The 22,903-nt window shown below is 40.9% G+C and overlaps 2 protein-coding genes across 7 annotated transcripts in view; one reads left to right on the top strand and one right to left on the bottom strand.

Moving 5' to 3' along the window:
• The window catches only part of NBEA (neurobeachin), an 842,868-nt gene that overhangs the window by 239,549 nt on the left and 580,416 nt on the right, over positions 1-22,903 (bottom strand). For all 6 annotated transcript variants that reach the window (XM_045015913.1, XM_045015904.1, XM_045015899.1 and 3 more), the window contains one exon: positions 11,326-11,462. In XM_045015913.1, the coding sequence (XP_044871848.1) occupies positions 11,326-11,462 (137 nt within the window). The remainder of the gene's footprint in view (positions 1-11,325; positions 11,463-22,903) is intronic.
• Positions 7,137-10,083, top strand: MAB21L1 (mab-21 like 1). The gene has a single exon (XM_045015947.1). It carries the CDS (start codon positions 7,628-7,630, stop codon positions 8,705-8,707), a length of 1,080 nt encoding a protein of 359 aa, XP_044871882.1. The 5' UTR covers positions 7,137-7,627; the 3' UTR covers positions 8,708-10,083.

The following is a 22,903-nucleotide window of genomic DNA, read 5'->3' on the forward strand; positions in this document are numbered from 1 at the left end:
TGCTTGATTTCTGAATTAATAGCATACATTTTACCTCCACATAAATTCTCATCTTTATTATTTTTGGTGATTTTTACATTTATCATTGAGCATGACGAAATATCATGGATTGTGCCTTGTCACAAAAGGCCTGATTCGATAGACCCCACCCCGATACCGTGCTGACAATGGACATGGAGATTTCTAGTACTCCAGTTAAAATTTCACTCCCAATTTTAAAGGAGGGTTGGAGTAATTTCACTGCTCCTAATAGAATTCACCTCCTCTCCGGCTACTAAATCATACCTTCTAGAGAGACTTTTACTCCACTAGTTCAGAAGTGGTGGCGGGTTTGATTTGGTTTGGGTTTTGTTGCCTTCAGAACGCAGCAGATTACAAGTGTCAGGTATTTTCTAACGAGACCTTTAACCTCATCGCTATTCAAATTACATAAACTGGACTGTTATACAACCAATATACTCAGCATATTTTTCAGGAACAGAGTATAAATGTTTCCAACAATCACATCAAGTTGTTCATATCTATGTTAAGAGGCGCTGCATCTTTTTAATTTATGTTTATGAGACCACATCCCCCGAGCCTCTTTGGGACAGTGTGTGCATGCGTGCGCGTGCACACACGTCCTTTAGTACATGGGGCTTATAACAGGCTAAGGAAGAACTTTTGTGGGAGCATCTTGCTAAAACATGGGCAACGTCACTGCCGTTTTCAGGCAAAACTCCTCAATGACATCATTAGAGATTAATTACATCAACAGGAGTTTTTCCTGAGAAAGGAGAAGACTGGGCACAACATACTTTTTCCACAACAATGATCACATATGAATGTAAAAGCTTTTCAAGGCAAATATAAGACACACAGGTAAATTTTTAGATATAGTGCATTTCATATTTTATGTGGAATTAACTCTCAAAAATTATCCCACTTAAGCATAGAATTCTGTGTGGGATCAAGGCCTAACTGTAAACCTTGAGAAGACCCATTGGATTTCAATGAGAATAATCACATATTTACTGTTAAGCAAGTATGTGTGCACAATCAGGGTCTTCCTAAGGTTCAATTAAATGTATTTATCGTTCATGACCAATTCCCTCAGCCATCTGCATCCACATTATTCTGGGGGAAAACATGTGGAATCTATACACTAAAATATTACAATGAATTACCAGTTTCTCAAGGCTACACTAAAATATGTAAAGCATGTATTCTTACGCCTAAATCTAGATTAAGTGAGATGCACAGAGGATTACCATACTTGACCTATATATTGCAAGGTGAGGGAGAACAGGTTGATTCTCCAGGTAGAGTGACTTGGTATGCACATATTATTGACAGCATTAAAAATATCAATGAACACAGGCTATGACAAAATGTAGGTGAAGAGAGAGAGCACTAAAAGCTGTTTTGTCTGGTTTTTAGGAATGCTGAGCACCTGCAGTTTCCATTGGCCTCTACACGGGAGTTGCAGATTCTTAGCACCTATGAAAAATACGTGATTTATGTTTGCTAGCCAATGTAAAAACAATTTTACAAAATACCTGTGACACGGATATTTATGTTCCTGTAACACTGTTCTCTTATTTGGGTTAGACTAATAGATGTTGAGCAAACCACAGAAGGTGAATATACAAGCAGAGTAACGTCATAATATACACAATTATACGTTTTTAAATGTTACTGCACTTTGGTTTTGATTTACTTACATTCTCTACTTCTTTGGTCTTTCCATCACACAGTAAATTTCAGAAATATAAATGATCAAGAGGAAAGGTTATTTTAGACATGCAGTCATTGGAAGCTGCTCATCCAACATATACAGCTTTATTCTCAAGGTCAGTGCTGAATTCTTTCAGTTGCTTAATCATATACAGCATGAAACAGTAATGAGAATTCTGCAGTGTTGGATGACCCGCTACAGATGTAGTAGATTAAGAGGCGCTAATCCCTACTGATTCCATATTCCTCCCTGGGTTCAGCAGAAAAGAGCATTCTTAAAGTAGGAAACCTTTAAAAAAAATCAGTGTTGGATTGCTTAAATAAAATCCTGTGTACTGAGAAATGTCTGGTTTTGATGAAGCTGATATAGAAGTGAACCAAATGAATAATACAATGCATTTCTCCTATATGAAAGTTTCTGCAGTTTCCAGCGAAAAGTGCAACTTGCAGTTGTGCAAAATGTGTGTTTGCTCTTGAAATATAAAATGATAGAGAAAACAAATTAATACTTGTTTTTACATAAGAACATACAAAACAGGGAAATTTTAAATTAACATTTTTTTCCTGTAATTTCCAGGATGACAAAGTCCAATACTGACAAGATCATTTATATTAATTTTGAAAATTTATTTTTAGTGAGGGGAATAATACATCAAATTGTGCTATTAAGATTCTTTAGCAGTCACAATTGTAATGAATAGCTTGTACTGTAAACATTCGATTCTAATTGATTATTTTTCATTTCAAAAGATAATTATTATAAGGCTCTGCACAAAACTGCATACCGTTTAATATAATCAAAGGGAAAATATTTGTATACATACATTCATATATAAAACCTATTTGCTATATAATAATGAGTATTAATGTCATTAACATGAAACTTTTGGGGAAACTATAGGAACTTTTTCCTTTTTAAATTTACTCTTTTGTTTTATTCTTTCCTGTGTTTGAAAAAGAAGTCAACAGTAAATAAATAAACAATAAAGTACCTTCAAGTTATATTACAAGAAAAGATTCTTCCTATCTGATTTTATATAAAGTGGCATCTAAAGCAAACCCTCTAAAAATGTGTGTCCACTTTATCTAGTGTAAAAACATAAATGTATTGTGGCTGGCAGGATGATACAGATAAAACAGCCAGGGTGCATTAAAAAAAAATTAAGAGCCAAGAAATCAGATACGTTCAATCAGCCTTCAAACCTACTCCAGCAGCAGGGATAAATAATTTAATAAACTCAACTTCATATTCTTTTTCTTTCTCTAATGCAATAAACAGATATTAAAAAAATAAAATTTTACATTCATGAATAGTTGTGTGTAGAATCACAACTATTATATAAGAAGAGATACAAAGAAATATCAATATAAGCACTTAACATATGTGCTTGTACATTCTAGCTAACCTATACTTTTTTTCTCACATGAAAGAACAGTATTGCTGAAATTTATGATCTGGCAACTGAAATTTTCAAATTAGGTTTACTGAAACACAGAATCCCTGTATTCACACATTTTTCAACACAATTGGGCTTTTTGGCTAATAAGAGGACTGCCTAAGCAATACATTTTGAAATGTCTAAATGTAAAATGCATTTCCAGCAGATGTGGTAGTAGTGGGTAGACCTAAGTAATTAGAAAAAAATACCTAGAAAACAGTAATTTGGGAAAACTTACCTCTCTATTTCATAGGCCTCCAACTCCCAACATCACAAATGAGATTATTTTAATCTCACTCTTCCAGTATAAATCATTATCTCTAAAAATAAAACTGAGTGACAGAAAAACCCACTCTATAGTTTTATAATTTACTAAAACCACAGCATTTTAAATATAGGATTGCAAAGTGAACAAACTCAGATAAATGCTCAGAAAACATTCGTAAAATGAACAGATTTTACCATGCCAACAATTAAAGTGTTCCTTCATTCATGGTTAAAACTTTAAACTGGTGCAATGAAATTAATGGCAGGCTTTAATAATAAATGCAACCTATGTAACAATAAATTTTATGTTTTTGCATATTTGCAATAATCACCAAAATGTGACTACTAAACATAATTATGTAAATTGCTCACTTGCTTTTAGGTAAACCTTTACATTTTATTTTAAAACTTTTGATTCAGGAAAGATACAACTTTAATTTTTAACAGATTGTACTAAATAACTAGCAAATTAGCACACTGGCTGAAAGTTCAAGAAATTATTTTGTTTTTAGAAATAGCAAAAATCTCTCGCTCTAAAATATAACTTTAATTTAACTGAATTAGTTGGCAGATGAACTAAATTAAATGGAAGGACTTTGGAGTATGTGTCATCTCCCCAGAAAGGGGCAGTTACCATGACAAGGATGGAGGAAAACACATGCCTTTGCCTGAAGTGTTTAACTTTCAGTTTTAAACAATGATGATGTCTAAACTCCACCAGAAGGATTTATTTTTTAATTGTGTGGAAACAGAGTCAAACAAAAACGAAGTCAATTATTTTTACATTTTCAATGTCTAAAAGAAGTCACTGTGTCCCACACCAGCCAGGACTAATATTTTGGGGCAGCTACTAGTAACAGTGATAACATATCTGCCTGTGTTCTTTTGTGCTGGTTATTGTCAGATCCAGATGCCCAATGGAAGAACGAGATGAAGTAAGAAACAATTCAGCAAGTTCATTTTTCTTACTAAGGAAATCGCCGGGAGCTGACTTCACTTTGTCGGAATAGGTCGACTTGGCCTACAAATTTCCCTGCAGCTTCGCACTGGGCTTTCTTCTCCGCAAGTACCAGTCACAGTTAAAGAGCACTCAAACGCACCAAAGAAAGCCTGCCTACGGTTTCACTTCGGACCCGCTCCTCCTCCGATTCAAGTCAAATTGGCCACTGTCGTCAACGGAGCTGGATCGGGCCCTTGGAAGCAATTAGGCAGAATGGAGCGTCTGGGAATCTCCCCCACCCCCAAGCATGTCTGTGCCTGTTCCAGCTGCAGCCTCTGTTCACAAGAAGCTCTCCTGGGAACCGATGGGGGTTGACCTGAGCAAGGTGGGTAGGATGGGGGTCCTCCATCCGTGCAGCCGGGTCCACCTGGCCACGTGTGGATTGTATAGCCAATACACGTGGGGGTGGGGATTGCGGCACATGCAGCGCTTGCATTACCGTAACTGTGCATAAAGACCTCAGGCTTCTTCGTGATAGCGGGGTGTTCTCTCTCCCACGCACACAGCTACGCGTTACATTGGCGCATTAAAGCTGAAACTCTACATATTAGTGGAGGTAGTAGCGCAAACACAACCACCGCCACCAGGATGCGAACGGGGGGGGAGACTAAACATAATCGCAGCAGGAGACTGCACAGCGGAGATCAGAAAGCATCGTCTGCCCCCTGAATTAGGCCAGGGCATGTACCAGGGTGTGGGGAGGGCAGAGGGGCGACCGCGTGTGTGCAGACGAGGAGGATACATTGGTTAGTGATGTGAGGGGTGAATGGGGGGCATCTGAACTACCCATTCCCTGGGCTGCAGCAGGCGGCAGCTCCGCTCCCGCCTTCTCCACTTGCAGAACGAGCCGCGCGCCCCCCTCCCAGGCTAAAGAGCCGCAGCAGCGTCAGGCTCTCGGACCCGGGAGAGTGGCCTCGTGGGGATTTCTTATTTTCAAAGCGCAGTTGTTGAGAGAGCACCGGGGCAAAGCATTTTGCTCCCAAGCTATATGGCTAACACTGGAAATAATACCCAGCCCGCTCAGCAGAGGGTCAGAGCCTGCTTGCTCACCAGCCCGGGTTTTAGTCCCCTGGACGTGACACTTTGGATGAAGTGAAGAAAGCTGAAGAATATGGAAAGTAGCTATTCCTTATAAAAATAGCAAGAACGTGCTGCGGGCACATTAGGATGCAATTGAGAAGAGGAAAGCTACTTAAGGGTGAGCTGATGTCTGCAGTTACTGCGTTAGGAGTCTAAAGACAACCCTGGTTTCATTTTATTCGTGCGTAGAAAGTTACAGACGCCCATTAAATTCTTCATCTGGATTAATAGTCCCCGAAATACAGGAGCGTCTGCACTAACGCTACATCGAGCAAGCAAAGCACAAAATAAACTCTTCTACACCTTTGATACAAACTTTGCCGCATTAATAGGTTAGTGACAGGAAAACGTTAATGGCACGTAAGTCATCTCTCTGCGACGATAGATGTTTCTTAGAAAATAATTTCAAGGGCCAGTAAATTTAAAAATTAAGAATCTGAGTCATAAATTACAATTTCTTAAAGACACTAGAGGAAAGAGCGTGTGCTATAAATATAAACCGTGTTTCTTCTTAAAGCAAAGCACGGAAGATGCTGCGAAATATGTTTGTCGTTCCAATCTTTGCAAACAGGAGGACCGATTACTGAAATTTAAGATACTAAAGAAGAAATTTGTTTAATTATATATCACACACACGAAAACCCAAACTGTCAGATTACTTGTCTACCAGCATGTCTGCACTCGCTAATGTCCCTCCCGTGTGCACATTTATTAAAACACAGCTTGCAAATAGAGTTCACATTAAAATAAACTGTCCAGATAAGGGGATTAATAGATATTCATTTTGCAACAATGTCCAGAAAGGCATCTGAACATATATGGCGTTGCAATATATTGGAGACATATCCAAGATAAAAATGAAGCTAAGCGCTAGCAAATAAGATTTACTCTAAGTATCTGCTACTTCTGAGACTGAATATGAAAATAAACTGTTAAATGCGTTTAGCAAGATTTCCTTCATAGGTTACAAATATATATAAAAAACAGGCAGAGAGAATGCAATATCTGCATAACCTTAAAATCGATTATACCCCGTCAGAACATCCTTTAAAACAATTTAATTAGCGGGTGCTGTGTAATATTTTATTCCTGCATACACTACATTGCCGAGAATCTATGGCCTTGTACACTGGCCAATTCGTGAGAGGAAATCTTCTGACCTGCAATTACAAACAACTATCAGGAGAAAAGGACACCATGATTTGACGCCAAGAGCGAGTTAATGAATTTACGTATCTGTTCTTTACAGACTAAACCCCCTTATATAGCTCACTAGTTGATGGATGCCCATTAATACACCTGCATTCACATTTCAGCCTTAAGGAGACAAACAGGGATTTAGTGCAGAACACCACAGTTTTGCCAAGTCCTTTCAAAACATCAATACACTTCAAGTTACACCGAAAGGCCAGAGATTCTTCTTGATTTCCAAATGTATAGGTGGCTTGGGTGGTTTTCTGCCAGCGGCCGCCTACCTTTAGTTGGTGTGTACATATATACATGTATATATAGAGCCAAGAGACGGATTAATTAGCCGGGTTTGAGCTAAAGGAGGCTGCAGTGACGAGACCAGTGGCGATTGGCCGCCCGCCTGCCTGGCCCTGCCTTTATAATTTCCACACGAGAGCATCTGGGCTCTTATACTAACCAACAGCCAGCTTCTCCTGACACATACACACACACACACACCGACACCCTGCACTTTTCCCACCATCTGATTAACAGCCCTGCACACACACAGTGATTTCTACAGGAAAACATAAATACACACGAAGAGGGTTTATTATTTTGACTACTGGAAGCCTTGCTGTGTCTCAGTTCAACTTTTGTTTTTATTGCTGCCGGGGAAGTGCCGATCTCAATGCTTTGCTCTCACTCAATGGTCCTTTAAAAAAAAAAGGAAGGAAAGGAAAATATCGCTCCCCCCTTCGAGGCGGCTGATCTAAAAAGGCAGGAAGAGAGCATCTGAGCAGCAGTTGCCACAGCGTATTTTGAAAGACATTTGTTACGTTTCAGAGCGCTGCAGCCTGTTTCCCCTCTGAAGTTGGCTCCAGCTTTAGCAGCCGCATTGGATCCCACAGCTTATTGCGAGACTCCGGTATACAATCCGGATCTCTGCCCCAATATGATCGCGGCCCAGGCCAAGCTGGTGTATCATCTGAATAAATACTACAACGAGAAATGCCAAGCCAGGAAAGCCGCCATCGCCAAAACTATCCGAGAAGTCTGCAAAGTGGTTTCGGACGTACTAAAGGAAGTGGAGGTGCAGGAGCCCCGTTTCATCAGCTCTTTGAACGAGATGGACAACCGCTATGAGGGCTTGGAGGTCATTTCTCCCACAGAGTTCGAAGTGGTCCTTTATCTGAACCAAATGGGAGTTTTCAACTTTGTGGACGACGGCTCTTTGCCGGGCTGCGCCGTGTTAAAGTTAAGCGATGGGCGCAAGAGGAGCATGTCCCTTTGGGTGGAGTTCATCACGGCATCTGGTTACCTTTCTGCTCGCAAAATCCGGTCCAGATTTCAGACTCTGGTGGCCCAAGCCGTGGATAAATGCAGTTACAGAGATGTGGTAAAGATGGTGGCTGACACGAGTGAAGTGAAACTGAGAATTAGAGATAGATATGTCGTGCAGATCACTCCGGCTTTTAAATGCACAGGGATCTGGCCAAGGAGTGCTGCACACTGGCCACTTCCCCACATCCCCTGGCCGGGACCCAACAGGGTAGCAGAGGTCAAAGCTGAAGGATTCAACCTTTTATCCAAGGAGTGTCACTCTCTAGCAGGCAAGCAGAGTTCAGCCGAGAGCGATGCCTGGGTCTTGCAATTCGCAGAAGCGGAGAACAGACTGCAGATGGGCGGCTGCAGAAAGAAATGCCTCTCTATCCTCAAAACCTTACGGGATCGTCATCTGGAACTGCCGGGACAACCCCTGAATAATTATCACATGAAAACTCTGGTTTCATACGAGTGTGAAAAGCATCCCCGTGAATCGGACTGGGACGAGTCTTGCCTGGGCGACCGGCTTAACGGGATTTTACTGCAACTCATTTCCTGCCTTCAGTGCAGGAGGTGCCCACATTACTTCTTGCCCAACTTAGACCTGTTTCAGGGAAAACCTCATTCAGCCCTGGAAAATGCAGCCAAACAAACTTGGCGACTGGCTAGGGAAATACTCACCAACCCGAAAAGTTTGGAAAAACTTTAGAGGACAATTAAAATATGGGCCTAACCGATTAATCTTCTGATTTTTAGATAAAGTTTAAACTTCCTGTTCAAAAAGTCAAATATTTCCACTTGAGAATGCTAATAATATTCTCTTTAAAAGGAATATTGCTTAGGCTCTTCACACACAGACACACACACTCACAACAGCAAACACTATGACATGTCTTCGTCACAGTTTTGAAATTCCCCCTGAAAAATGTATCTTAACACCCGGAAACAAATTCGGCTGTAATTTAACGTGATTGTGACCATTCTGCCTAGAAACGGCACCAATGGATTATAACAAAACCCGGTATTTTTATGTAAATCCCTCTGTGAGTAAAAGCTATTTGGATATGCCATCTGAACAAAACCCTAATGTACATTTTAATTTGTATCAAATATTGTGATCTCACATTGTCTTTGAAATTGTGGATGTTGGTGTTTTGTGATTTGGTGAACAGAAGTTAAATTGCCATTTCGGATACTTCAGGACATTTTCTGCTAAAGAAGATACCATTTAAAAAGGTAGATTTTATCATGGTACTTTTGTTAATTGTCTTTTGAAGTGTCTGAACTTAAAAGTTTACATTTTTCGTTTCATATATATTGCTTGTTCTATTTCTAACATTCCATAAATATACTTGAAATGTTATTTAAATATATTCAAAAGAAATTTGGATTCTGCTTATATAATAACGCTTGAATATTGGAATTATATATTTGAAAAATGCACTTGAAATACACTGGATAATGACTTTTTGTGATTTAGATTTTAATTTCTGTTGCTGATTTTATTTAATTACAAGCTAATAAATGAAGTAAAATAAATATTGTTAAGCGTTTCAAAACTGCATCAAGTTTTCTATTTGAAAATCAGGCCAATGTAATGTTTTGCAAATCATACAGAAACAGCCCTTTTCCTACTAATAGTTTTGTAGAAGAAGAAAATGTTGGTGTATCATATGCACCACAATTTCGTGTGGTAATTAATAGAGCAACACTTTCTAAAGGCATCAGAAAATAAATTTACTTTTGAAAGATTCACTGTACCTTACTAGGTTAATGTTTCTGCATTGTTTTGAACAGTACTGAGGAAACAAAATATAGCACTGAAGCAAAGGCCACTGAATGAGCAATGAGTCTGATTCCTGACAAAAATCAATATTTTGGAGCAAGTAGTAATAAAGAAGAAAGCAAAATTTACAGGTGAAGGGGTCAAGCCAGCAGCAATAAAATGAAGAACAATATAACTTCCCACCTACAAATCCACTATGGATGTAACAAGATTGCAAGTTGCATCTGTAGAAATCAACTCTCTGTGTTCAGAGGGTATTCAGAGAGAATAGCATGTGCACACCCATAAAACTGTAAGTGATTACAAATTGTCTGTTCATACTCCAGCATATGATTATTCAGAACGTATGTGTCTTTAAGTATTTTAAGATTAAAATACAAAATAATATACACCAAAAATAGCAACGTATATCATTTACTTAGTATTTCAATAGTCAACAAGTGCTGAACTAGGCAAATTGCCGATATAATGTCCAGTTGTAAGAACTCATAGTTGGTAGGTATTAGTGAAACCGTTACAATGGCTATTGTGCAAGAATCTTTTTTTATTTAGTCCTACAAGCACGTTCCTCAATGTCAGAAATTATTCCTCAATAGAAAACCCACTTTATTAAAACACGTTTTCAAAAGTGATAACTGCATTATTTAAAAAGTTATTATTGAAAATAAATTACAATGAAGGTCTTTTTGCAAGAAATAATATTGGAGTGACTTTTAAAGGTATCTCCTGTTTACCCCTCCCCCCACTTAAGAAACTTGTAAAATTGTTTTGTGAATAAAGCAATAACAATAAGTATAAACTACATGTCAGAAAGGTGACCTATAGATCTCTATAACAATTCCCCACCACATGTATGCTCGACTTAAAAAAAATCGGATTCAAATTTTTATTCTCAACGCTAATACAGGTCAAATATATGTAAATCGTTCTTAAATTGATTGGATCTACTTCTCTTGCAGATGTCAAGGTGTTTCGTGATATTAAACAATGCAAAAAATTAGATATTTCCCAAGAATCAGCTCGTGTTCAGGCCCACGATAGCCATTTTCTTTTTCAGAAAGAGACTATTAATTTCAGTATCTGAACAGATAACATTTATTAAAACGTGCAGCATTTTCCTATTTGGAAACTAACGTTCTTGAAATAAAAGGATTCTATAAAATCCACTGCAAGAGAAAAGCCCATCACTGTGTCTTAGGGGACCGCAATCTGGGACCGCTGTTACCTCAAGGGATTTCAGAGCAATTGGCTTAACTGCTAAATCTGCCCATGTTCATACAAAGGCATTCAGAGAAAGATTGTTAAAAATGCGCACGCTGTAAGTAATAGAGGATTTACCATCATTAATACATTTCGCTTTTTAATAAAACACAGTAAAAGCCCACAGGAGTAAGAGGCGTTTGGGGGGAGGAGGGGACCTTCCGCACCCTAGGATGTGCGTTCCGATTGTGTTCTCCGGGCAGTGTTTCACATACAAATCGCGTCCAGACCATGCAGACTGTAAACACAACCCAGCCCACGAGGAAACGCACTCTACTCACTTTGGGGTCAATCTTCTTGAAGGCCGGATCATCCTCATCCACCTCGAAGTAGATTTCCGTGGTGGTGATGGAGAGGGTACCTTTGGCCACCACCACAGGGGCGATGAGCTGTGCCGGCGTGCTGAGAACCACCGGGCCTGCAAGACAAGGGCAGGGGCGTCAGGCCGTAGCAACTCCAGCCGGCCCTCCCCCATTCCTTACTGAATGCAGGCGCCCAACAATCCGCCTAATAAAGTCCATTTGGAAGTTGCTTTATGTCTTTCTTGCCAGTGCTCAGCACTCTGCTCTCTCGTGAATAATCTGACAAGAGTTTGTGAGCGGTAGGGTGAGACTCCGAGATGAATCAATGACCAAAATACGGGGGGGGGGGGGTGAATGAAAAATTACTGCCCTCAGAAGCGGGTTCCTTCTCCTTTCATGACCTTCTTATTCCTGATTAACACCAACACTGTTTAGATACAGGAGGTTGCAAGTAGCAGTGACACGTTACATATAGTTCTCAATAAACAGGGTCAGCCGGTTCAGGGGAAGGGAGTCCCAAAAGCTCATAGTTTCCACAAAGTCTGGGGATTCATCTCTAGATATCTGCGCTTTCCTGGGAAAAGCAAATACCGCCGTCTGTACTTTTTATAGAAGCCGAAAACATTCCCTTTCATTAGTGTTAACTCCGAGTCTACAGCTTAAACCAAAAGACATCACAAAAGAAAAACAAATAGCCCCATGTGATGTCTCAAAAAGCAGTACCCGACGTTTTATACCTTTCCAGCAACATTTTTATTTCAATCTCATCGCTAAGAACTTTTAAAATAATCATACCAGAACATTTTACACGAAATATCATTCTTTGCGAGCCGTGTGTGTATTGAGGAATGGGGGTGGGGTAATTTGTATTCTAACTGCCAGCCTTTACGGCGCACTGTGGGAGGTTTTAATTTTAGGAAATCATTTCTGCTTTAATACAAAGAGGCTCTGATCTTTAATCCGAATTCAGTAAATCTGCCGTTAAACTGCTAATGTGATTTAGGAAGCTCACTTATTTTAAACAAAAATAGATTAAATATAACATTCTCTTACAGTCCACAACTAACTTGCAGGGGAAATCTATAGCTAGACACATGAGGGATAAATAATACAGGCTTACTCGACATTTTGGAAACTCAGTGAAACCAAGATATTTTATAGATATCCCCTTTAAAAGCTATTCATCTCAATGTAAAAAAAAATGATCCTGGTCATATTTATGCAGTTAAAATGTTCTGTACAAAAATCGGGATAGCGTGCAGGTGACCACCAGCCTGCTGCATTTCCAGTTGCAATCCCCAGGCACTGAGTAGACCCGCTGGGGTGAGTGGTGTTTCGACACACTGGCACGGACAGGACAAGCTTTGGGCTTGCTCTGCACAACAGCACCAAGGCTAACAGGCACCGGTACAATCTTCTCCTCCTCCCACAATAGGTTACATACACACACACTTCACAATCAGCTGGTGTAGGCAACACTTCACATTACTCACTTAGCCCAACTTAGTCGTGTATCAACGCATCTCTAACTGTCAGGTGAAACACCCAGTTTGAGACTGTATTGCACAATGTATTGTCATTTCCTTTGCAAAATAAATGAAGGGGAAGGCACGGATTATTGTGTGTACAAGAGGGAATCTCAAAAACTCTGTTTCACTGACAGCTTTCAGCAGCCCAGTGTGGCAGGCTAGATAATATTGATACAAACTCTAGTTTCCCTTCAGTTCATTGTTTTCTATCTCCTAATAAACCAGTGTGGCCGCTTGACTCCAGTCAGCTGATCTGAATCACATGCCGCGGGTTTGCTTTGCTCCTGTCCGCTTTTAGCCTCCATCTTCTCTCCGTTATTCTGCTGTGGGAGCCGAGCCCAGCCGCGCCGCGCCGCTAGGAAACCTGGCCTCTCTGCAAAGGGCAGGGTGATCGATCTGCAACGGCGCTTTAAAGGCTCATCAATCTTAATCTAGGTTGCTCAAGTAATTATGCCCGATTCTGTTGTACGATTACAAGTGGATTTGGGTTTCTATTCCCTAGGCTCCTCTTCTTTGTGTTTATAGAAGGAGGATCTATCTATATGGACAGCAGCTCCCTGCCCTGCAGAACCACTTGCCCTCTTAAACAGACCATTCCCACCCCTATTTTAACCCTTACCCAACAGTACCACCAGAGCCGCCGTGTTGCCCTCCCTACTCATTATGCTATACACACCGCAATGGGTTTACGGGCCTTTGTGCTAAAAGAAAACTGCGTTAAGATGATGCATATTGGAAACAACTTGATATTCTATCATTTTAAGGAGACATTAGTGGGCCTTACTGAATCCCAGAAGGAAGATCATCTGTTTAATCCAATTACCTCTCGTTCCCTTGTGTTATGCGAATAAAATAAAAACAAAGTTACTAATATTTAATGGTCAAAAGGCTAAAGCCTATAACCAGAAATCTACAAGGACAATAGGGGAACATCGTGAGTAGATTCCTACGGGTACGTGTGTGATTCTGTGTGTGTATATACACACAGAGTCACACACGTACCCGTACACACACACACACACACACGCACTCACGTGCTACAAGGAAGGAGGGTTTCACTTCCAAGACTGTGATTTAACTCAGGGATCAGTGAATTTCAGATTTTTTTTTCCAGAGAAAGACTCAGAGCTCCTTAAACGGTAAAGTGATTTTGACCAAAAAATAGTGCAGCTATATTCAAACGACATTCTACATTTGTAGAAACGTAATACAAGTGAGCTATGCAAATACTGTTACGAATAACCATTATTGTATTTTCTAAGGAAAACGGATAATTTTCATGAAATATTTTTCCTTCCACAGAGAAGATGAGCGCTTCCTCTGAATAAAGTGTAAGGGATTTCTTATTTTGTTACAGGGAACAAAGATTTTAAAATTCCTGCAGCCGTCTCTCCTCCCTCCCCCCAAAGACGACACAATGAAATATTCAGTCTTATTAGTGTGTCATTTTTACACTAGTCCTTTGGAAATCTCCAATTACAACTTCCAATTCCATAGCACGTTTAAGGAGCACTGAGTCTTTTTGTTGTAGCCTTCAGGGAGCAAACCAGCCACTGAGAGAATACGAAATTAATCCACTACAGCTATATAGAGAGAGGATTATGTTTTAATCCCCTTTGGGACAGTCTCTGGATTTTAAGGATCCGATATTAAAATGTTTACATAAGGCATAATCAAAATACTGCAGATTTTCCATATGGTACCCAGCTATCTGGAAGCTTTGGGTTCTTTTCCAAAACACAGGCGACCATCTAGTGAAACAATAGCGCGACACACCTGACGCCAGAAAGAGTTTGATGGGCTCATTCGGTTTTGGAGAGAGAACGAGTTACAGCTACCAATCGAACCCAATAACCTTTGGGATTGGAGAACTGTGCTTTTGGTTTGTAAGCAAATATTCATCTCAACCACAGACATAGTAATAAAAACGCGCAGAGTAATGAACCCTCCCAGGGTATACCTGTATGATATGTGGGGCATTAGAAAGCAGCTACAAAAGTGAATATTGCTAAATCTGCTCCTAGTGCATGTTAAACTGCAACTAAAAACACGATGTTCCCACCTGAGCTCTGGAAAGACGGGAACTGTTTTCCTGCACTATTTCACTATACAATTTGAAGATTGTTTATGGGTTGACAGGCCACCACGCCCTGTTATCGCTAGAACAGCAGAAGAAAAAAAAGAACAGTGGAAACGCTTGTCAGGAATTTGGATGCTTAAAAAGAGAATATCTTTTCAAGTATAATTTAGTTGAACATTTCCAACCATTTTGAAGTAGACCAGGGGGCCAACAGCGTAACGGAGGAAACGCAACGAACACTTACAGTTAAGAATTCACTTTAGATCCACAGGTTTTTTAATCGGCTCACGTGTAGGACTTTCAGCCTTGTGTGTCCCCTGTGGTAGGCACGTGTGATTTACATTTCTAAAACAAACGATGTAGCGAATATACACTTTTTAAAAGTAATATTTGTTTTTCAAAAGTAAATACTTGTGGGATTGGGCGGTTCCACTGCAAACGCAGAAATCAGTATCTGTTTTTTCCCTTCGTTAACATTTTGATATACAGGGAGTTGGTTTCTTGTATTATAAGGCTAGCAACGAAGGTCAATGCAAATGAAAAGTTTTAGGAACTGAGGGATAGCTTACAATTTAAAAAACAACAACATCGATACAATTACTTCTCTGGAATCTGGCCTTTTATGAAAGCCCAACAAGAGTAACATTCTGAAATATTATCTTAAAGATTTCAGCTTTCTCAGAAGTGCTTTGAGGTGGTTGTTTTTAATGGTAAGAGCTAAAGAGAAATTGGTGTTTACATTGCAGGTGTATTTGCTAAAATGAGAGTGCCCAATAATTCCTAAGTGGAAATATGTTTTCAGTGCACCTGTTGGATTATGAAAAAATATTTTCATAGCTGGCACAGTTTTTTTTACTATTAACCTCAACAGGAACATTTGAGAGTTGAAAATAGTAGATAAAGGAAATTTAATTTGTATGTGGGTAGTTTAAATGGAAATTCTGGTTTTGTATAACTTCGAAAAGCACACCTTTTTGTATGCCATTTTAATTTGATGACCTGGTATTACATATATAGTATACAATTAAAAAAAAAGTTCTGGTATCAACAACAGAGACATATTTTATACATATGAAATAGATTTTGCTATTTTAAAATAAAAATCCAACCTGTTTTTTTAAAATGTTGTGTTCAGTTGAAAGATGGCATCAGAAACAGTCATTTATCTGAACTGTAAATCTACTATGCTTTTCATCATTTAATTTCTTTAAATCTAAATGTGCACATGACCTAAACCTCTTAGAAATTAACTACAATTTCTAAATACAAATAATAATAATTCATGCTTTAATTGTAAAGAGCAAGTCAAGCAAATTGACAATGTCACAATTTAAAATAGTTCTAAAACTAGATATCTGAAATGGGTTCACACTTTAAAATAACTGGTTTAAAATGTGCACTGAAACTTTTTTTAAAATTAAAAAAAAAATCCAAATCCAACTATATAATCACAGAATAAAGATAGAAGCAGAAATAGCTTTAGGCACCAAATAAAAAAGAAGGGAAAGGGATTTGGAGTCAAGGGAACCAAAACTAATGAAAAAGATCTAGATATAGCTAGCTAGCTAAACTGTACAAATATAAGAAAATGTATATAACTGATTTGCAGAATTCAAAGATTTAGCCATCTTTGTTCCTATGACTTTTATAAATCTGACCCCAAAAAGCACTATCAGAAGAATTCTTCAGTCAATATCCTGAAATTTCTCACATCAGAAAGTCAGACCTCATTTATTATAAGGTCAGGAAGAAGTGGTAGTTAATTTCCACTCAATGACACTTCTTAAAAAGCTAAGGCCATCTTATAGGACATGGTAAATTCAGCACCCATTAAAAAGTGTTACTAACAGATTTCAACACACACTAGTACTGACCAACTTGTTGATTGTAAAAAATAACCAGCTTCTAAATTAGACTACTGTGCTTTCTTCTTATCTCTCAATCACCAGTAAACATTAGTTTAATCCATCCTCCCCACTACAACCCATTATGTCTAGCGTTTGTCCTTGCCTGCAAACTGACATTTTTTATATTAAGGGTGAGGAAAGTTATATGATGCTTCTTTTTAATGGACATTATCAAGCTGAACAGATAGACTTCAAATTCTAAAGTTTGACCCAAGTTGTTTTGTTTTTTTTCCATTTTTGCACTATTAAGGTTCAGTGAGAGCCACATATGATGATGTTCGTCCATCGTTGTCGATGAAGACCTCAACAACTCATTCTTTCGATGACCGGACTCTGTGTGTCCGAAGATGACTGATCAGTCCGATTCGGGCATGGAACGTCCTGTCACACGTTGGGCAGACATGTGATGGCACTGTCGATGATGTGCGGGCAGCTCTGGACTTGTGCAGCTCACGCTTTCTTTCAGCCTCAGCAGTACGCCTCGCCTCAGCGGTATTACTGCCTGTGTGAATGAGGCTGCGCCATGCTGGACGGTTCAGTGCGAGGGTTTCCCATGTGGCGGTGTTAATCTCAAAGGACTTCAGAGAGGTCTTCAGCGTGTCCTTGAACCGCTTCTTTTGTTCTCCATGGGAGCGCTTTCCCTGGGCGAGTTCTCCGTAGAAGAGCTGTTTAGGAATGCGCTCATCTGACATTCTCATGACATGTCCAGCCCATCTGGTCTGGGCTCTCATCAGCAGTGTGTGAACTGACGGCAGACTGGCTCTGATAAGGACTTCAGTATCGGGCTCTTTGTCCTGCCATCTGATTTTTAGAAGCTTTCGCAGACAGGAAGTGTGGAAGTGATTGAGCATTCGTGCATGACTCCGATAGACAGTCCACGTCTCGCAGGCGTACAGCAGAGTTGGAAGCACCACTGCTCGGTAGACCTTCAGCCTCGTTGGTAGACTGATCCCTCGACGTTCCCAGACGTTGGAGCGCAATCGGCCAAATGCAGAGCTGGCTTTAGCAATTCTGCACTTTACTTCTTCATCGATTGACACTGCTCGAGAAAGGGTACTGCCCAGGTACGTGAAGTGATCCACTGCCTGAAGTCTCTGTCCATTTACAGTGATGGATGGTTCTGAGTACAGAGTGTGGGGAGCTGGCTGGTGCATGACCTCAGTCTTCTTGATGTTAATGGTGAGGCCGAAGCTGTTGCATGCAGATGAAAACTTGTCCATACTGGCTTGCATTTCTGGCTCTGTACTAGCATTCAGAGTACAATCATCGGCAAAGAGAAAGTCTCGAAGTACAGTTTCCTTCACCTTGGTGATGGCACGCAGTCGCCTCAGATTGAATAGTTTCCCATCGGTTCTGTACTTCAGGCCTACTCCTTCAGTGCAGTGTTGAAAGGCATCAGTCAGAGTGGCAGAGAATATCATGCTAAACAAAGTGGGTGCTAAAACACACCCTTGCTTGACGCCATTGGTGACTGGGAAGGCCTCAGATGTTTCACCGTTATCCAGGACACGAGCCATCATACCGTGATGAAATTGACATACCATTTGTATGAATCGGTCTGGACAGCCGAATTTCGACATGATCCTCCACAGGCCCTGGCGACTGACAGAGTCGAACGCTTTCGTGAGGTCCACAAAAGTTGTGTAGAGTTCACGGTTCTGCTCTTGACATTTCTCCTGTAGCTGACGCGCAGCGAAGATCATGTCAATAGTCCCACGCCCCTTGCGGAAGCCGCACTGTGATTCTGGCAGTAAGCCCTGCTCCAGGTGAGTGATCAGTCGGTTCAACAAAACCCGTGCAAGAACTTTCCCCACTGTAGAGAGCAGCAAGATTCCACGGTGATTGTCGCATACCTGGCGATTGCCCTTCCTCTTATAGAGGTGCACGATGGACGCGTCTCTAAATTCCTGTGGAATGGATCCCTGCTTCCAGAAGGACTGAAACAGCTCAGTGAGTTTCCGTAGCAGCACTGGTCCACCGACTTTGTATACCTCTGCTGGTATGGCATCTGACCCTGGGGATTTGCCACTTGACAGCTGCTTGATGGCTTTCTTCACTTCGTCCTCTTCTGGTGAAGCATCCATGGAGTCATTGACTGCAACCTGGGGCATCTTGTCGATGGCCTCATCACTGATGACTGAGGGGCAGTTGAGAACTGCTTCAAAATGTTCAGCCCATCTCTGGAGAATCTGCGTCTTCTCTGTAAGGAGCACAGTGCCATCAGAGTTCAGGAGGGGAAAGCTCCCAGAAGCCTGTGGACCATAGAGCGTGTTGAGGGCTTCATAAAACTGCTTATAGTCGTTCCTGTCCGCGTATGCTTGTATTTCATCTGCTTTGGCGCTCAGCCACAAGTACCGCATTTTGCGCAGTCGGTTCTGTACTGTTCTGCGAGCGTTGATAAAGGTAGTCTTCTTTGCCGCTGAGGATGGATTGTTCTGATATGTGCGATGCAGGCGGTGCTTCTCAGCAAGTAAGGCCTGGATTTCTGCATCATTTTCATCAAACCAGTCTTGCCGCCTGCATGTGGAGGGCCCTAATACCTTCGATGCCGCTGTATGGACAGTGTTGCGGAATCGCTCCCAGTCTCTCTCAGCGTCATTCTCAATACGAAGAGCAGCAAGCTCGTTCTCTAGGTCTTCTGCTAGATTTTCAGTGATGCAGCTGTTCTTCAGCTTCGACACGAGAGCCACATATATACATCCAAAGGAAGATTTTTGTCTGAATTATATATCTTCTCGGTATTGTTTAGAGAGAAATGTAAAAACGCTATTTTTTTCGGAAAATGTTGTGCTTTACGATATTCATAGAAGTATAGTCCTGTTTATATTGTTCAAAATCTGGTGTAAGGCATCCATGATATAAGGCTTCATCCAGCTCCCATTTAAGTCGATGGAAAAACTCCATGATTGGATGGTGCAGGATTAAGCCACTGATGAATGAGGTCCTGGACACATGGAAAATACATTATGAAAACATGCCAAACCATGCACCTGCTGATAACTGTCCAGGGTTACATCACCTGGCAAAATTCACAACTGCAGAGCCAGGGATGAACACTGATCCTCCATTACCCAAGAAAGTATGAAGACCATCCAAAAGTTTTGCAACGGACATTCTGCTGGGCTTGATGGTATTCCACCCAAGCTGCTCAAAGGTGCCTTGCGGTGGGCCAGCAGACCTTCCAATGCACATAGGTATGAGTATCATGGAGAGCACTGTTGAGTTCATCTACGTACGCAGCAAGCAGAGTTCAAATGGTCACAGCAAATTTGATGTTTTTTGATGAACAGGACTCACCACCTCCTTCATGAAGTCCATGTCTTGCTTACGGATGCAAAAATGTTTTCACCGAGACCATGGGCAGTGGGTGAACCAGCCATTGGGGCAGGCTAGCTCCAAACTCCTCCCCTTCTGCCCGAGGCTTCTCCCTCACTGGAGCCCAGAGCACCTCCACTGCGGCCACCGGCCCCTCTGCCCCAGCCCTGGGCCACCCGAGCACCCCCAGAGCCCACAGCCCTGGAGCGCCGGGCAGGCAGCACATGGGCAGGGTCACACCGGGCTGTTTGGGGAGGCTCAGCCTCCCCCAATCTATGATTCCTGCCACCCATGGCTAAGACAAAGAACAGGATCTATCAAATCTTTCTATTATCTGCATTGCTATATGGGTAAGAACTTGGATCTTCTTATAGGCAGACATGGAGTGACTAGAGAATCCATATGTGCTGCCAGCACCAAATCCTGAGCATAAAGTGGTTTGACTTTGTCAAAAATTTCAGAATCTCACAGAGATCTGACCTTCCTTTAATCATTCATATTCAAATCAGCACTGCATGCTTGTCAGCCACGTCACTAGAATGGACAAAAACACCCCAGCCACACCAGGCTCTAGAAAACTCTACTGATTCGTGAAGGGTTGTGTGCCCTGATCCCAACTGGTTCTGCCCATGCAGCTGTCTCAGAGATTTGTGGATTTGCAGGATTGTGCCAGATCTGAGAACTTTACTACATGATGCCTGGTGCGGCACCATCAACCATGGTGACTCTGGCTAGCACAATGGTTCTCAGTAGACTGTGTGTGTTTAATGATGATCATCATGCCTATAGTGTGCTGAGCTCACTTTTATCAGGCACTCTTTCCCCACCACAGTGGAAACAACCAATGGTTTGTCTAAAGGATCACCACTTCAACCATTTATGGGGCCTAGCTGAAGTATGTTTTGTCCCACTGATGCAGTTAAAGCATGGTTCCAATTTGTGTGTAGATGAGATCTTAACAATGTCCTTGAACTAAGCTAAAGACTTGAACAGTTCACATGGACTTAGCACAGTTCAAGGACATGGTTAAGATTCTGTCTCAACTGCTGCCAGATGATCCAGTATCAGTGATTGCCAAGACTGTACTTAATCATTTGCATCTGGCGAGGAGCTTGTAACTATTCAAGATTTGGAGCTCACTGTCATGATTCATACATTTATCACCTCGAGATTAGACTAATACAATGTGTTCTGCATGAAACTTCACCTTAAAACCATACAGTAACTGAGGCTGGGACCAAAAAAGAGCAGCTTACTTGTTGAGTAGTATTACACCAATCTTCCATGATCTACACTGGCTGCCTGCTGGCCTCCAGGGAGAGTTAGGATATTGTTTTTGAACTTGAAACTTTGAACTAAATTATCTGGGACCTACCCATCTTTGAAACCACTTCTCTTCTTTTGTGATACTATTGCAGTTCTCTATGAGGAATAATAAAAGATTCACATCAAAAAGTGAAAAGGAAAAACTTCACCTGATTCTGGGAAAAGGGAGCATGGCAGCCAAGGTGGCATCATGCTACATAGCAACCTGCCCTGGATAAGAAACTGAGTCTCATAACAAATGGACACAGGATCAAACACCTAACATACCATGTAGCAATAACTTTGATGGGTTGTACCTGCTTCTGAAGAGCTATCTGTGGGGTCTGTCTTTTTCTTTGGCAACAGTAGTATAGCTTGTCATGCCAATACGTTTACTGAATAGAATCAAACTGTGAGGACTTCAACTTTGGAATTGTGAAATAGCCCATTCCACTACCTTCAGGCCATGTGCAAGGTTTTTATTTCCTCCAGTTGTGGAGAAAGAAAGGATAAGATGGCAGAGGGATAGTATGCTAAGGGATTGTGGGGTAATTTGACTGGTTACTAGCTGTATGCATGTTGGATTTTGGGGGAAGAAATGAGCTGTTGAATTTGTGTATGATATATATTATGTACATGTTTGTAAAAGGTGTCAAGGGTATAGTAGAGTGATTATTTCAAATTTATTTTAAACTGAAAAAGTTGTAAAAGTGCACACAATTTCCCCTTTGCGGACTAACTTTAGGGGACTGTTCATACAGCAGCTGAAATTTTACTGACAATTGTTTTTGAACACAGTTGACACTTGCATGATTTCCTTGACCAGTGAGCACAGGGATTTTGTTGGAGACCAGTGGCAGGCAGACTGTGCTGCTACCTCCTTGTCCTTGACTACTTTTTTAAAACAATGTTCAGGAAAAAAAATCACTGTCCATACTGGTCAGTAAAACTCTGACTATAGTAACTTAACTCTGTTTAAACACAATTGTTGCTAACATAATTTTAGATTTAGGTCACAGCCCTGCAATCTAATCTGTGTAGGCAGATTCTTACACCTGCATGGAGCCCAATTAAGTTGTTGGGGCTTTGCCTGTGCAGATCAGAGTGCATGAGACAAGGCTATAGTTTGGATAGGGCCTAGACAATGCAATGACATAATGAGTACACTGAGACAGTGATTCTTGGGGAGCTGAGGGGCTTTGCTTGCTTGGTCATTTGCAGAGACAGTATTAAAACAATCCTGCACCCATCAGAACTAGGAGAATGGTGTCTCCTAGAATCCTGGCTATCTGCTAAGTAGGGGAGAGCCCTAAGGACATGAAAAGCTGTCTCTGTACCCCAACCCTGATAATAAGTCCAGGGTAACCAACTAGTCAGTTGGGAGGCAGGGGCATCAAGAAATCCAGATGCCATTTTAGGAG

This window comes from Mauremys mutica, chromosome 1 (genome assembly GCF_020497125.1).
Source record: "Mauremys mutica isolate MM-2020 ecotype Southern chromosome 1, ASM2049712v1, whole genome shotgun sequence".
Classification (NCBI taxonomy): domain Eukaryota; kingdom Metazoa; phylum Chordata; order Testudines; family Geoemydidae; genus Mauremys; species Mauremys mutica.